Source organism: Nyctereutes procyonoides, unplaced genomic scaffold (genome assembly GCF_905146905.1).
Source record: "Nyctereutes procyonoides isolate TBG_1078 unplaced genomic scaffold, NYPRO_anot_genome, whole genome shotgun sequence".
Classification (NCBI taxonomy): Eukaryota; Metazoa; Chordata; class Mammalia; order Carnivora; family Canidae; genus Nyctereutes; species Nyctereutes procyonoides.
This window is the reverse complement of record NW_026575136.1, coordinates 4,058,081-4,071,993: the sequence shown is the minus strand read 5'-3', so window position 1 is coordinate 4,071,993 and position 13,913 is coordinate 4,058,081. Positions and strand designations below refer to the sequence as shown.

At 32.9% G+C, this 13,913-nt stretch overlaps 1 protein-coding gene across 1 annotated transcript in view; it reads left to right on the top strand.

Annotated features, from left to right (window-relative positions):
- Nucleotides 1-13,913, top strand: part of LOC129495604 (low-density lipoprotein receptor-related protein 1B) — a 1,831,349-nt gene that overhangs the window by 1,616,848 nt on the left and 200,588 nt on the right. The window contains exon 60 of the mRNA XM_055303278.1: nt 2,796-2,995. Within this exon, the coding sequence (XP_055159253.1) occupies nt 2,796-2,995 (200 nt within the window). The remainder of the gene's footprint in view (nt 1-2,795; nt 2,996-13,913) is intronic.

The window sequence follows — 13,913 nt, the reverse complement described above, 5'->3', positions numbered from 1 at the left end:
TAAATACTCCAACTAGAGCTGAACTGACACACATTTCAATGGTGAAGAGTGATTGAGAGAAGTATGTTGTGCTTTTTTAAAAGAAAGCTGAAATGGCTGTGACAGGATTTTGGGCTGGGAACTCTTTCACAAACTTTCTGAGAATGATGTAACAGATGTCGGACTCCATGAAGTATGGAGTCCTGTTCTTGGTATCTTGGTTCAAGATGGTAATAAGACTAGCCAAAAAGAAAAAAAAAAAGTCCAAGTTACAGATAAAAATTTTAAACTGTTAAAAAAAAATTAAACTGTTAATAATGGAGGTCAGACCATTTGTAATTCATAATTTACTTAATGACTCCAAAAACATTATTATTCACATCTAATACTTTGTAATACTTTATTGATAGCATTATGGAGGAAACTATTATTTATTTATTTATTTATTTGTTTACTTATTTATTTATTTAATATTTAACCTTTAGGATGTTTAAATTACAAGTGCAAGCACATATAAGGTAAATAGCTAAATAGAAATATGAATACTGCCTCTAATTAAGCCAAATTGAACATGTTCTTCGTAATGGTAGAGAATGTTACTGAAATACTGCTTTAATTTTTTCTTTGTTTGCATTCAGTTCTCAAAAACAGTATGGCTGTATGGAAGCCCAAATATATTTGGTCATATCTAACATGTGTGAGAGAAACTGGTATATATATATATATATATATATATATATATATATATATATTATCTATTAGGGGAAAAATTGCTGATAGTGTTCCCAAGATTCGGAGTCAGTTAGGCAAGAAAGAATGTTCTGATTTCAATGAGATAAACTATCTTTGCATTTTTACTTCTTTCTGATTCAGTTTCTTCCTTTTTATCTATGCTTTATCTAGCCATTATCTCTAGTATAGACAGCAAGGTGCACCTCCATAAATTCGCTAGAAAAGAATGGATTGTGTGTTTTCTAGCTGTATTTTGCTGACATATGTTTGCTTTCAAAATAATAATATAATAATCCAATATTTCAATAATAGAATAATTCAAGATTTAAAGAAATAGTATATTTAATCAATTTCTAGAAGGCTTGGTTTCTATTATTATCTTGTGATTTGAGATTTTCAAATTTGTTGAGAACTAACATAGATATACATAAGCACTAGATAGCAATCCCAATATCACTCTATTCAAACTTGACTGTGGTTATTCCCAGACTCAATTTTGCTTTTAAATTCTCACTCAGAGCTCTCTTTGAATCTCTGCCCACAAATGTCTACATTTTGTTTATATACACCAGATATATATTTCTCATTTTTAAATACCATGCTTAATTATGATTTTAATGATATTTTCCTAGTAAAGAACTTTTAAAATTATCTTTATAATCCACCATCTCCTGACTTTTTGTTATCATTTGTTGTTATCATTTTTTGTTATCAGTATCAGAATGTATAAGGAAAATTTTTCTTTAAGGAACATTTTGATTTTAAACTAAGTATACCAGTTATAAACCATACAGAATAATCTTCACACCATATTATTTTAATTACACATCTTCCAGATTTGAAAATTAATTGCCAATGATTCTATACTTACTAAAAAGAAAACAATGGATCTGGGGAAAATAATTAGCTTAATAAGTTTTGGTTTTAGTGTTAGAATGTGAAAGGAATATTAAGAATCCTCTAACTCAAATCTTGAGTTATGTAGAGAAGGAAACATATTCAACAAGATAAAGTGACTTTTTCTACTTGAGAAAAAAAATTAATGGTTTAATTAAATAGAAATTTCTCAGAAATTTGTCACTTACACATTATTTATATTTTACTGAGGTACAATATTTATATTTAACTCAGTCTTAGTTCAATATAATTTTCTTCCCTTTATTATTTTTAACTGCTGTCTGAAATGCCTTACTCTAGAACTTCCAATAACATAATTGAAATCAGCACTATCTAATAGAACTTTCTGAGGTCATGGAAGTGGTCTATATCTATGCTGTTGAATATGGTAGCCACCTGACATATGTTGTTTTTCTTTTTTAAAAATATTTTATTTTGTTTTTTTATTCATGAGAGACACAGAGAAAGAGAGGTAGAGGGAGAAGCAGGCTCCATGCAGGGAGCCTGATGTGGACTCGATCTCAGGACCCCAGGATCACGCCCTGAGCTGAAGGCAGATGCGCAACCACTGAGCCACCAGGTGTCCCGGGAGACATATGGTTATTGAGTACTTGGAATGTGGCTAGTGTGACTGAGGAACAATCCAGTTCATTTAATTTTATATGATTCTAATCTGTTTAAATCTTGAGAATCACGAGGCTACCACATTGAATAATGCAGATTCAGGCAAATATAATGTACTCTCCTATGAATCATTTTGAACTTTTCATTGATAATGAACTAAAAAATGAACTAGTTCATTGATAATGAACTAAAAAATGTAGTAAAAAACTACATCTGGATAGTATTATTCCTCCAACATTACAGATGCAGCTTGAAGGCTAACCTCTGTTATTTTTACAGATCTGTGATTTGTTAATACTTTAGAAATATCATATGATATATAATATATATAGGCTTATGTGCTAAAGGAAAGATATTTAAAGTTATATGTATATTTCAATGGTACTCTATGTTTAATGAAAATCATAAGAAAAGCTTGCATTAAAATATACTTCTTAGAAGTTACAATTCAAAGAGATACCAAGACTTAATTTGGAAATAGCTGAGTTAATAAGTGAAATATTGTGTGATGTTTTACTCTCTGAGTGTCTGTAAACAAAATGGCTATTGATTTTCTTTCCTAGGTATTTGTATTGGATTGACTGCTGTGAGTACCCTCACATTGGCCGTGTTGGAATGGATGGAACCAATCAGAGTGTTGTCATAGAAACCAAGATTTCTAGACCTATGGCATTAACAATAGATTATGTCAACCATAGACTCTACTGGGCTGATGAAAATCACATTGAATTTAGCAACATGGATGGATCTCATAGACACAAAGGTTGGTCCAGTAGCACAAATGACTCAGTACTTTTACAGTATGTAAATTATTTGTTTAGAAAGTAAGTACACACTTCAAAAGAAAATATATACACAATTATATGTATTCATTACAATTTCTCTTAAATACATTTTACAATTCAAGATTACACTATTATGCTCCTTTATAACAATATTGATAAATAAGAATTAGGTGTATTTATTCAGAACTGCTGTGATCATGTATAAAAATCATTTTGACAATATTTTCTCTAATTGTATGTTTCTGAATACTTTTTATAGTAAATGAACAGTGTTCTTCCTTGTTAATATACACATACATCGTAACTGAATTGAAACAGGTTATTTGCTTATAAACATAAGGTTATTATACTTCTGGTAGGGCTTGGTGTTTTAAAAATACTAAGTACAATTCTTTAAAGACAGTAAGGTAATCGTATTTAAAAGTTATCGATTATACTGTACATATGATTAAATTTATTGTTATCTAATCAACAGTGGCCACAAAACTTAACATGGAAAACAGCTTTCAAATTACAGTAACGTTCAGAAAATCATTTGAATATCAACAAATGTAAAATTCTACAGATACATTTTTTTTCTATTTTTCAGTACTGAGTAGATTATAAAACTGTAAATATAAAGGAAGAGAATGAAGCAATTGGATATGAGGAAAGTGACACTAGGATTAGGGATGAGGGGGGAGGAAGTATTTGAGGAGATAGGATGAGGGATTTCGAAAGAATATCGGAGAAGGACATGCGGAAGGAGAAAGGGTGCATCCAGAGATGACAGGATGCAACAGAAACCACAAATGATTCCCCTGTACACTCAAAATATTTTAGATGTGTAAAGATGAGATTTTTCCCAGAATGAAGATAAATGCTTTTTTTTAATTGATCTTTATTGACCTCATGTCACCTTTGTTATTAGGTGTTTTTATCTTCAAAGAGTAAGAGCACAGTTTTCACAGAGATATCCCAGAGGAAGCCCACATAATAGCCTGGTTCAACTTCTCAAGCTGCTTTCTTCTCTGACAGAAAGCTTAGAACAAAACCCTGGGGAAGAGGGCAAGGGGGTAGATGGTAGGAGAGGATTATTGATTATCTCATTGTCAGGCGAGGCTATGTAAAAGTGTGCCAGTGTGGAGTCTTGAAAAGCATGAAGCCACTGAATAAATAAATAAGTAAATAAACAAGAGATAAAAGTCACTGAAGTCACACGATTTAATGATTTTGCCAATGTCCCTCTCAGTAATATTTAAACGAATATATCATTCTAACTAAAAATGCTGGTGAAAGCTTTTAGAGGTGCTTTTTTAGGGGCAAGAACATTGAGATATCACAAGTGCAGTTGGATGAGTCACTTATTTAGGTGTTGGCAATCCAATTATAGAGATAAAGAAACTCATCAGGATGCAATTTGAGTGAAGAATTATTTAAAGATGACTTTAGGATTTTAATTACAGCAAAAGTAATGTTGACAAATCAAAACCACACTTAGCATTCAGCAGTTATATCTTCTCTGAAGAATCAATAATGAAATGTTCTGCAACATTCTTAGATGATATAATTGAAAGTTTTATTGTGGCAATCAGTATTTTCCCCATGTAACTATGAACCATCTATTTTCAGCATCTCTATAAAGTACTAGGTGGTTGTGAATGCCTTACTTTCTGCTAAAAATTTCCACCGTACAATAAAATTTAAACCATTTTTTGTTAGGTAAATGAATGTTAAACATTTATTACAACATCAAATATTTGCCTAATTTCACTCAAGACTTTCAGTTTGAACACAAATTGCAGTTAAAAATGTTGTCTACTAGAAATTATTGTCTCCTTCCCCTATTCGTTAGTTAGAAATTATGTCAGATATGTGGGTGACTAATGCTTTGAAAACTTTGACAAAATTAAATGCATATAAGTGAAGTGTCTTGCAATCATGGTACTGGTGGTGACTTTGGGTAGAGCTACATATGTAATAGGAAGAAATAGCACTAAATTTATGAGAGTAAAATGCTTGACTGAGAGATACCCAGGTATGATGTTGTTAACATTTTAAAATTTGATTTTGAAAATACTTGGAGGCTCAAGGGGGGAGCAAAAGAAACTGAAAGAGCTGCTGCAATCAGAAGTATTTTTATCCTTGAAGGCTTTCTCAGAAAGACTAATGAAAAATTCATTAAGTGTCTTATCAGGCATCTGCCAATATCTGAATGTAAGCCAACAATTACCTAGTAGTCACTAATGAGCTACTAATTGTAGGTGGCCAAAATTATGCCAACTCCACAGCCAATGAGAAAAGAGCCATTCATTTCCCATGTATGTGAAGAGGAGTAGTGTTTTTTACCCCTAACACTTTTCCCCCTAAAGACATAAAGAACACTGTGGTCTCTTAATTATGTATGTGGAAGTGGAAATTGAGACTTTGATGTTAATAATAACTTTTGTGTTTATTTGGTCACTGATCTCTTCTTTTTCTGTTAACCAGACTTGTGTTATTGTTCTCATTTATTCTGCTTGTTAAGAGTAGAAACAAAATTTATCAAAAAAGTGGGGTAGGCCATTCATGACCAAATAATTTGAGAGCATGAAAGGCATATGAGAAATTTCAAAATTATGGCTCTTTTTGAAAAGCAAATTATAATAGCAGAGAAAAATAAACCCTGACAGATTTTTTTTCTACAAGCATATTGCAATTTAACCATGCAATAATTTCATAATGAAGCATTAATTTTCTATTACTTATCCAACCTAAGAACTTCTAAAATTCAGAAGTCTGTGCCCTAAACAATAGATCAGATTACCTCCAGGGTACATGTGACTTAGAGTTTGCTTAAGAAGTTCCATCCATCTTTTTCTGCTACCTCCCCTACCCCAACCCACTTTCCTACCTGGTCTAAATACCACATTGCAAAATTAAATAAATTAAAAAAAAACAGTCATTTTGCCAGCTTAGGAGCATCTAGATGCAATCTTAGCCATGTGCACCTCTTCCTAATGCCTGTTTATATCATTCTTCTGGTTTTTACTAGAACTAATATATAATAATATGGTTTAATATAACGATGCTGTAGAATATTATACATGCTACTGGATGACTGAATCAGACAGTTTATTTTATATCAAATTTCCATTAGTTCATTTTTTTTAAGTTTCTCTGATTTCTTCCCTTTAGATCTGCCCATACATTCATTCATGTATTCATTCAACAAACACTAATGTCTCTCTCATGCATTATGCTAGGCCCTCAAGTTACAATATGAATATGTTTGTGTTTTTAAAGGACTTGTAGGTAATGGGGAAAACAACTGATATGTAAGTAAAAACATAAATTAGATTGGGATTAGAGGAATATAAAAAATATTCTGAAATACAGGGAGGAGTAGAAAAGCCATTGCTGAAGTAAGGGAATCTGAGAAATCTGAGAGATTTAGTACAAGTTCTCCATATGGAGAAATGTATAAAGGATTCTTCACACAGAGGGAACAGCGTGTGCAAAGATGTAATAGAGTCTTGAAATAGCATGGGGTTTACACAACTTGGCTCTGACTAGAAGTTGTATGAGAGAGAGATAATGTCACTAGATAAATAAGGGCAAATATGGGCCAGATTGTGACAGGTCTTGTGTGCTAAGTAATTTGGAATTTATCCTTTAGGTCATAGGGAGCCATTGATGGTGTTTAGTTGATAGAGTGCTATCATTAGACTTTACAGCAGCATGGAAAATGAAAGACCCTAGAAGGGTAACCAATTTAGAGGCTGTTAAAATATTTTAGGAGAAAATACTGAAAGTGATTATAGCTGTGGGAATAGGGATAAAGTATCACCAGAAGTTATTTGGTAAGAAAAACAGAAAAGAAAAGAAAATAGGAGAGGGGCATCTGTAAGCTTAAACTAGCAGAAATAGTGGTGGTCCAGTTGCAATGTTTTATATCACCATCCACTTAGCTAGGGAAAAATAACATCATTTTGATGACTTACTAGTTTCATGTATATTTGTACATTTTAAAAGTACCAAACTAAGCATAACTTAGAGACTCTTTTTGAAAAGCTCTGTTTTGATGAGAGGTACATTAATTTTAACAAAAGGGTCAGCATGAGAGGAATTCTAAGGCTATGATTCAACAATCTCCATTGTATCTTTCCCTAAAAAGCATTTCAGAACTCTTGATAATTTATCTAGAAGAAAGATTGCAAGTGACTGCAATGTGGGGTAGGAGGTACTGCTGACTAGCTTTTTCACCCCAAAAGGTGTAGGTAATTTCCCTAGATTTCAGTTGTCTCATCTATGGAAATAAGGATGTTGGGGCAGAGGGGGAAATGGCATCAAAGGAGAATTCCAGAACTAAAATACTAAGCCTCTTGTTCAGTGGATCACACAACCTTTACAGAATGTTTGCCAGATCATGCAGTTTTAACCTCAGGTTGGTCTTCCGTTTAAGCCTGAGAGAGGCTAGAGGTCTGTGATGCACAAATGCTTCCTACTTAGTCTTTGCGAAAATTTCAAATTACAGTCCAATCCTCAGTTCTCTCTGAATATTATTGCAAAAGTTATTAGCATCTTTTAAAGTAGAACAGTTGCAAACTGATTAAATCAGCAAAAGGGGAGAAAATCTATATTCTTGGTCATTACATGATATTAAACTTGTGTGTGTGTGTGTGTGTGTGTGTGTGTGTGTGTGTGTGTATTGTTTTTTGGCATTCATTGGAAATTTTCTTAGTCTGCTGCTGGGGTTCCAAGAACTGGAACTCTCCTCTTACAAAGTCATACTTCTCTCTGAAGTTTACTGTGTTCAAGGAACTGTGCTTGATGCAACACTTGCTGTTTTAGTCATTCCATCAACAAACACTGGGTAAAGCACCATGAGGGCCATTTTGCAGCAAGCAAATAGGACTATAGAGATTAAAAAATTTGTGAAAAGTCAAACAATTAGTAATCAGGAGAATCAGAATTTGAACTCAGGCCTAACCGGTTGCAAAGCCTGCTTTCCCTCCATTTTCCACACAGATGCATTTCTGAGCAGATAATTGACTGAACGAACCTGCCTGTTGTCTCTTGTAAAGACAACAATTAACAGCACAAATAAATACTTAAACAAATAAAGGTATATCTATACCTGAATTTCTTCAGATTGATTTAAATACTGGATGTAGTTAAATTGCAAAATATGTGAGAAACAAGGAAATAAAAAATTGAGTCACCAGAACACAATTACTGTAAAAGAAAGCATGTATCTTATTAAATTCACGTTCTCTGGTATTACTAAAATTTTTAAAAAGGTAAATTTCAAAAATCTCATTTTATTAGTTGATTCATCAATCAGGCAGCTTCCTGTCTAGCAAGTGAGGGGAGCTCTAAAGAGCTACAGAAGGAAAGATTTTTAAAGGTAGAGGGGGAGTGGATAAAAGGAAATTATTAGCACAGAATCCATTGTTTTAGGCAAGGTTGCCCTCCTAAGAAGGACGGAAGGGATCTATCCATTGATTTCCTAGTGCTGACCAGGAAATTCCTATGTTGATTGGTTAAAAGTGACATTTCAGGGGGATTGAAACTGTAGTTAGATTCAGCATTAAGTTTGGCTTACTGACTTGGGGTCTTAACCATAGTGATCCATTTGGGGCCTGTTGTTTTCTTTTGAACAGTCTATTTGGGATTTTAAAGGGGAAGTAATGTTGCTTAAAAATGAACACCCTGCTTTAGTGGGATAGTTCAATGTTAGGGTCTGTTATTTACAAACTAGCTCTATCTCCAGCCTATAGGAAAACTTCCAGATCTTAATTGGAAATCCATGCCACAGAACCTCTGAAATTTGACCAAAGTAAAGATCTTTTGTCATCAATTTCATGCATTCTAAAAAGTGCAATCTTCTTAGAATGGAGTATTTATAAAATAGTTTATACAATATAGTATTTATAAAATAGCCTATACAATATTTCCTGAGAAAGAATTTCAGTGATGATTTTGCATATGTACTCTAACTCAGAGGCTTTGTTTTCCATTTAATGAAAATAAAATTAAATTCCTGAAAATTTTAGTCTTTAGAACAAAATTTCATTGTTACTGCTTGTATTAAACTACATTACTTCAGATTTTATTTTCTTCATATTCTGTTAGATGTGCCATTGAGGTTGAGATATCTTAGAGAGGTAGCTATTTTCTTGACAAAAAGGCTGAAAATAGTTTGTGATCAGTATGAACAATAGGGCGAGCTAAGAAAAAGAAATGTTTGACCTTGAGTTTTACAATTTATTTGTTCTAAAAATAAATGAATAAAACCTATTTGTTCTAGTAATTTTTTTCATAATACTCTTCTTTGTATCCTTGAATGATTTAACCTTGTGTTAAGTCAGTTGGTCATGTACATATTTTATCCAGAATGCTGGAAAAATATATACTCATAACTGCTAATTTCTCTGAAGAATAATCATTGGGTATGATTCCAAACTACAGTTTATTGCTGAACTGTCTTTTAGTTTGTGGACAAATTGTTTAAAATTTCATGCAATTATGTTGATTGTGGCTCTTCATTTGTTTCTATACTCCTAGACCTGAAGGTCCTCACACTGAAATGTCAATACTGTAGTCTGTCCGAGCATTTGTTTATTGCTTTGGGAATCGAGTTTGTGTTGTGAGGGGGACGTTATCTGTTTGGATTTAAAAAAATCCAAATCATAACCCATGCAGTGATCATCTAATTAATGTTGGAAAAGGAATCCAGATCTCAGCATGCTACTGGTGAAATAGCATAAAAATATATACATACAAAGTGTTTTGTTTTGAAGGGGAAACACACTGAAAAAGATAAAGGGAGCATGGTGTGCTCACATATTTTGAAACTCAGTAGCTCTTGCATTTGGATCTTTAGAATATTTAAATATACACTGAAACTCACCAAAAAAGGGAGGGAATCCAATAAACACCGCCCTCTGATTTTACAATATTTTAGAGTGTTTCTTTCTTGGTAGGATATTTCATTTTAGTACTTTCAAAAAAAATCCCTATCATTTACAGTCCATTACAAACAGTAGACTTCATAGGCTATTTTATGCCAACGGTGTTGATGTGCTGCTGTTTACAATACAATAAAAGTTAATGGAAGGGAGCAGAATACAATTCAGTTACTATAGAAATGTTCCTGAAACAGTAAAATAAATTGAAATTAACTGCCATTTCTAAAAAGTCTTAGAATTTCAGTGTCAATCATATCTTTTAGTTTTGTTCCTTGAATAGGACATGTTACATTAAATTGTGTATATGTTTAAATAGATTACTATTTTGCAAATGCCACATATGTTCCATATATTTTTTTAAGTGGAAAATTTTGAGTATTACCCTAGCATGAGTTTTCAGCTGCATTCAACAATCTGATCCATCTTAAATAGGAGGCAGTGGGGTATTAGGGATCAGTAGATCTGGCTTTGGTCCAGATTACGCTCTAATTTAAGCAAGTTGCTTTGCCACAGTGTGGTTCCATGTTTATACCCAGAGAAACTTCTATCTAATCAGTGTTTTTCTAACATTTCTTAAAAGAATTTAGCTGATGTTGGAACTGGGACAGAAGCTGAGGTTGGAACTGGGAGAATTCCCTCACCTATCCCTACTTGTTCCTAGGACTACCTAGAACACATTTTAAAATGCTTGAAATATGTTACACTCTTCTCTGTTTTTATTCTAGAACAATTTTTTTATAATTTTAGGAATGTGAGAAGACCAGATAGATACTAAATTCACATAAATGGTGCAAATGATATCTGTCCCAAAGGCAAAGTACTCTTTTTTTAAGGCTTCAGCTTTCATTAGGAGTCTTAAACTATATGTGTGTGGAGTATCATACCTCCTAAATTTAGTATTGATAATTGATAATCGGCTCCAAAAACACATTGCCAAATGCCTATGAAGGTTTCTATCACCAGCAGAAAATCTCAGAACCTTTCAAAGCAACAGGACTATATGTTTACCAAGTACACAAAGCAATGTTGATTTGTTTAGAGGCTAGAGAGCAATGTCCTGGTCAAGAGATGATATTTATAAGCATAGTCTAGTTTTCAAAATAAATGTACTACAATTTGCATCATCTGCTTTATAAACTCTCACATTTATTCATAGGAATACTTTTTCAGATGTGAAATATTGAAATGGTCCTATTTGACCTCTATTATGAATAACTTTAAAAATATTTAGGTGGGACACAGAAAGTGGTTGAATTATATTAAACCACATATTCTTTTTTTTTAAAGATTTTATTTATTTATTCATGAGAGACACAGAGAGAGAGAGAGAGAGAGAGAGAGAGAGAGAGAGAGAGGCAGAGACACAGGCAGAGGGAGAAGAAGGCTCCATGCAGGGAGCCTGATGTGGGACTTGATCCCAGACTCAATCCCAGGACTCCAGGATCATGCTCTGGGCCAAAGGCAGGTGCCAAACCACTGAGCCACCCAGGGGTCCCTAAACCACATATTCTTAATCTATATAGAGAATACATATTATTTGAAGTGACAAGGTAGAAAATAAGAGGCAAAATACTAGAAAAAAGATGAACAAATGATGGTTTTAGCCTCTTACTAATGGCTTTAAAGAACTCTAAATACAGCATTAATTTCTATATTTGCGATCATACATTATATTTGTTTCAAGAAGTTATACATTTGAGTGTCCCAGTATACACTAATACATTAAGGAGGGACATGTAACTCTTGTTTGGACATTTGTCAGTATTTAAAAGACAGTCTCATATAAGCAGACCCCCAAGTAGTAGCAGCTCAGGTCTGCTATACACTATGACATATGCTGAATAGAAGAAATTTTTTTTAATCCTTTTTAAGGTTTCACTGATGGGTGTATTTCTTGAAAGATTATGTTTTTATTAGAAAAAAATAAATTTTGAAATTCTATCATAATATTTGGAAAAGTTGGATATCCTTTGTGTTCTTGCCAATTCTCAATGCCTTATTCATTTTGAACAATGGACTTCGGATCCATTTTGTTTATAATACTATTACCATTAAGCAACTTTGCATTGAAGAGTAGGCAAGAAAAATGTTCATAGAGGCAAATATTAAATGCAATATTTGGTATCTTATTATAGATGGTTCTGAAGGAATACTGCAATCAATAACACTGAAGGGAATGCATAATTACTGACATAGAACAAACGTCCTTGGCCCAAAGGTTACATCAAGGACATTCTTTTTGATGGGATCTTTGTACCTACAGCCAATGGCTCAGCAGTCATTGTCTAGAAATTAGTATACTGGGGCCCTTTTCCCACTTCCATCCACTAACTGACCCTGTCTTGGATCTCCCACTTTCTTTGGTATGTTAAACCATTTTCTTCCATAATCTAATTTTATCGTGGGTTTACCAGACTATATTCTTTCTGCATCCTTACTTTAACCTCACCTCATTTTTTCAATTCTAATTGTTTTTCTTTGTTTCATTTCTTCCCTTTTTGGGTTTTCATGCCCTGCTCCCTAATTTATGCCCTAGCTCCCCTACAGAGCTTGTTGTATATTATTTTTCTAGAAGGATCTCAGGGAAAATTGTTAGTATCAGAGTCTCTCGAAATAGAGGATTAATGAACATCCTGATCCTCTCTTCTGAAGACAGATGGTGTTTTCATCAAGCTTGAAAGTTTGCACCAAACTGCCTATGAATGGGTGTCATTGATGATTTTTGATTAGGGGAGAGATATGTGAGATTAAAAAAATATTGGAAATATTGACTGGGCAAAGTTCTAGGTTATCCTACCTTTACTACTTTGCCAATGTCCTACATGTTAGAATGTGGACTTCTGTGGACTGCATCACCCAGGCTCTGTCATCTTCGCTTCAGGTTGAATTGAATCCATGGGATTGCCAGATTGGTGAATGGAGGAAGATGTTGGAATATTTATTTATTTCCCATCCCTCAGGCCCGACCACAGTGGTTTGGCAGTGGCTGAGCTCTTCCACTGAATGATCACTGTTCTTGTTTCATGGTTCTTTTCCCTAGACTATAGCTTGCACCAGGTTGTGATAACAGACCTAGGAAAATACAATCCATCAGCATCAGTCCATTGGCCATGCCCACACCATTGTAAATAATTCATTTATTAAAAATTTTTCAATTATAATTTAAAAATATGTTCTTTGTTCACTCCAGGAAACCTCACTGACACAAAAGAGATTAGAAGATATTAAAAACAATGAAAATGTTGGAAAAAATTTGCAGTATTACAAGTTAAGGGAGTGTGAGCCTTTACTTGGTATAATGGCACCAAGAGTAAGCAATGGGAGTCTTCAAATACATTAAAAAAGAAAGGATAACAGAATTTAATGTTTTATTTGATATGCTGTGTACTTTAAATTTTTAGGAGATTAAATTTCCAAACTTAGTCAGTCATACAGTGACAACTATTTAGGTATTTTCCTCCAAACAATATATAAATTATTTATACTAAAAAAAAGAAAAAAAAAGTAATGTTCAAGTTACTCTTTGTATTGATTCATTCATAATAATAATCATTGAATTTGGTGGTTTTATTCTATGAACTTTAGAAAATATTGCTAAAGTTTTTATAGTAATTTTTAAATAATAAATTATAATATAATATTTATAATAATATAAATATAAATACATATAATATATATAATATAATAATATTTATAATAATATAATACAGGGATTTCTGTATATAAGGTAATGTTTTAAAATAACATATAATTCTTAAAGTAAATCTTGGAGGAAATATAAGAAAAAAGAGAGAGAGAGAGAGAACATCTCTATTGAAATTTCTACTTTAACCCATTGGGCAAAGTCATGCTGAATCTGCCATTATCCCAATATTATATCCTTCCCATAGCATCAATTCTGACATTTTAACTCTACAAAAGATGGATACTGCAATGTAATTGGTGCATTTTGTTAAGTATCTAA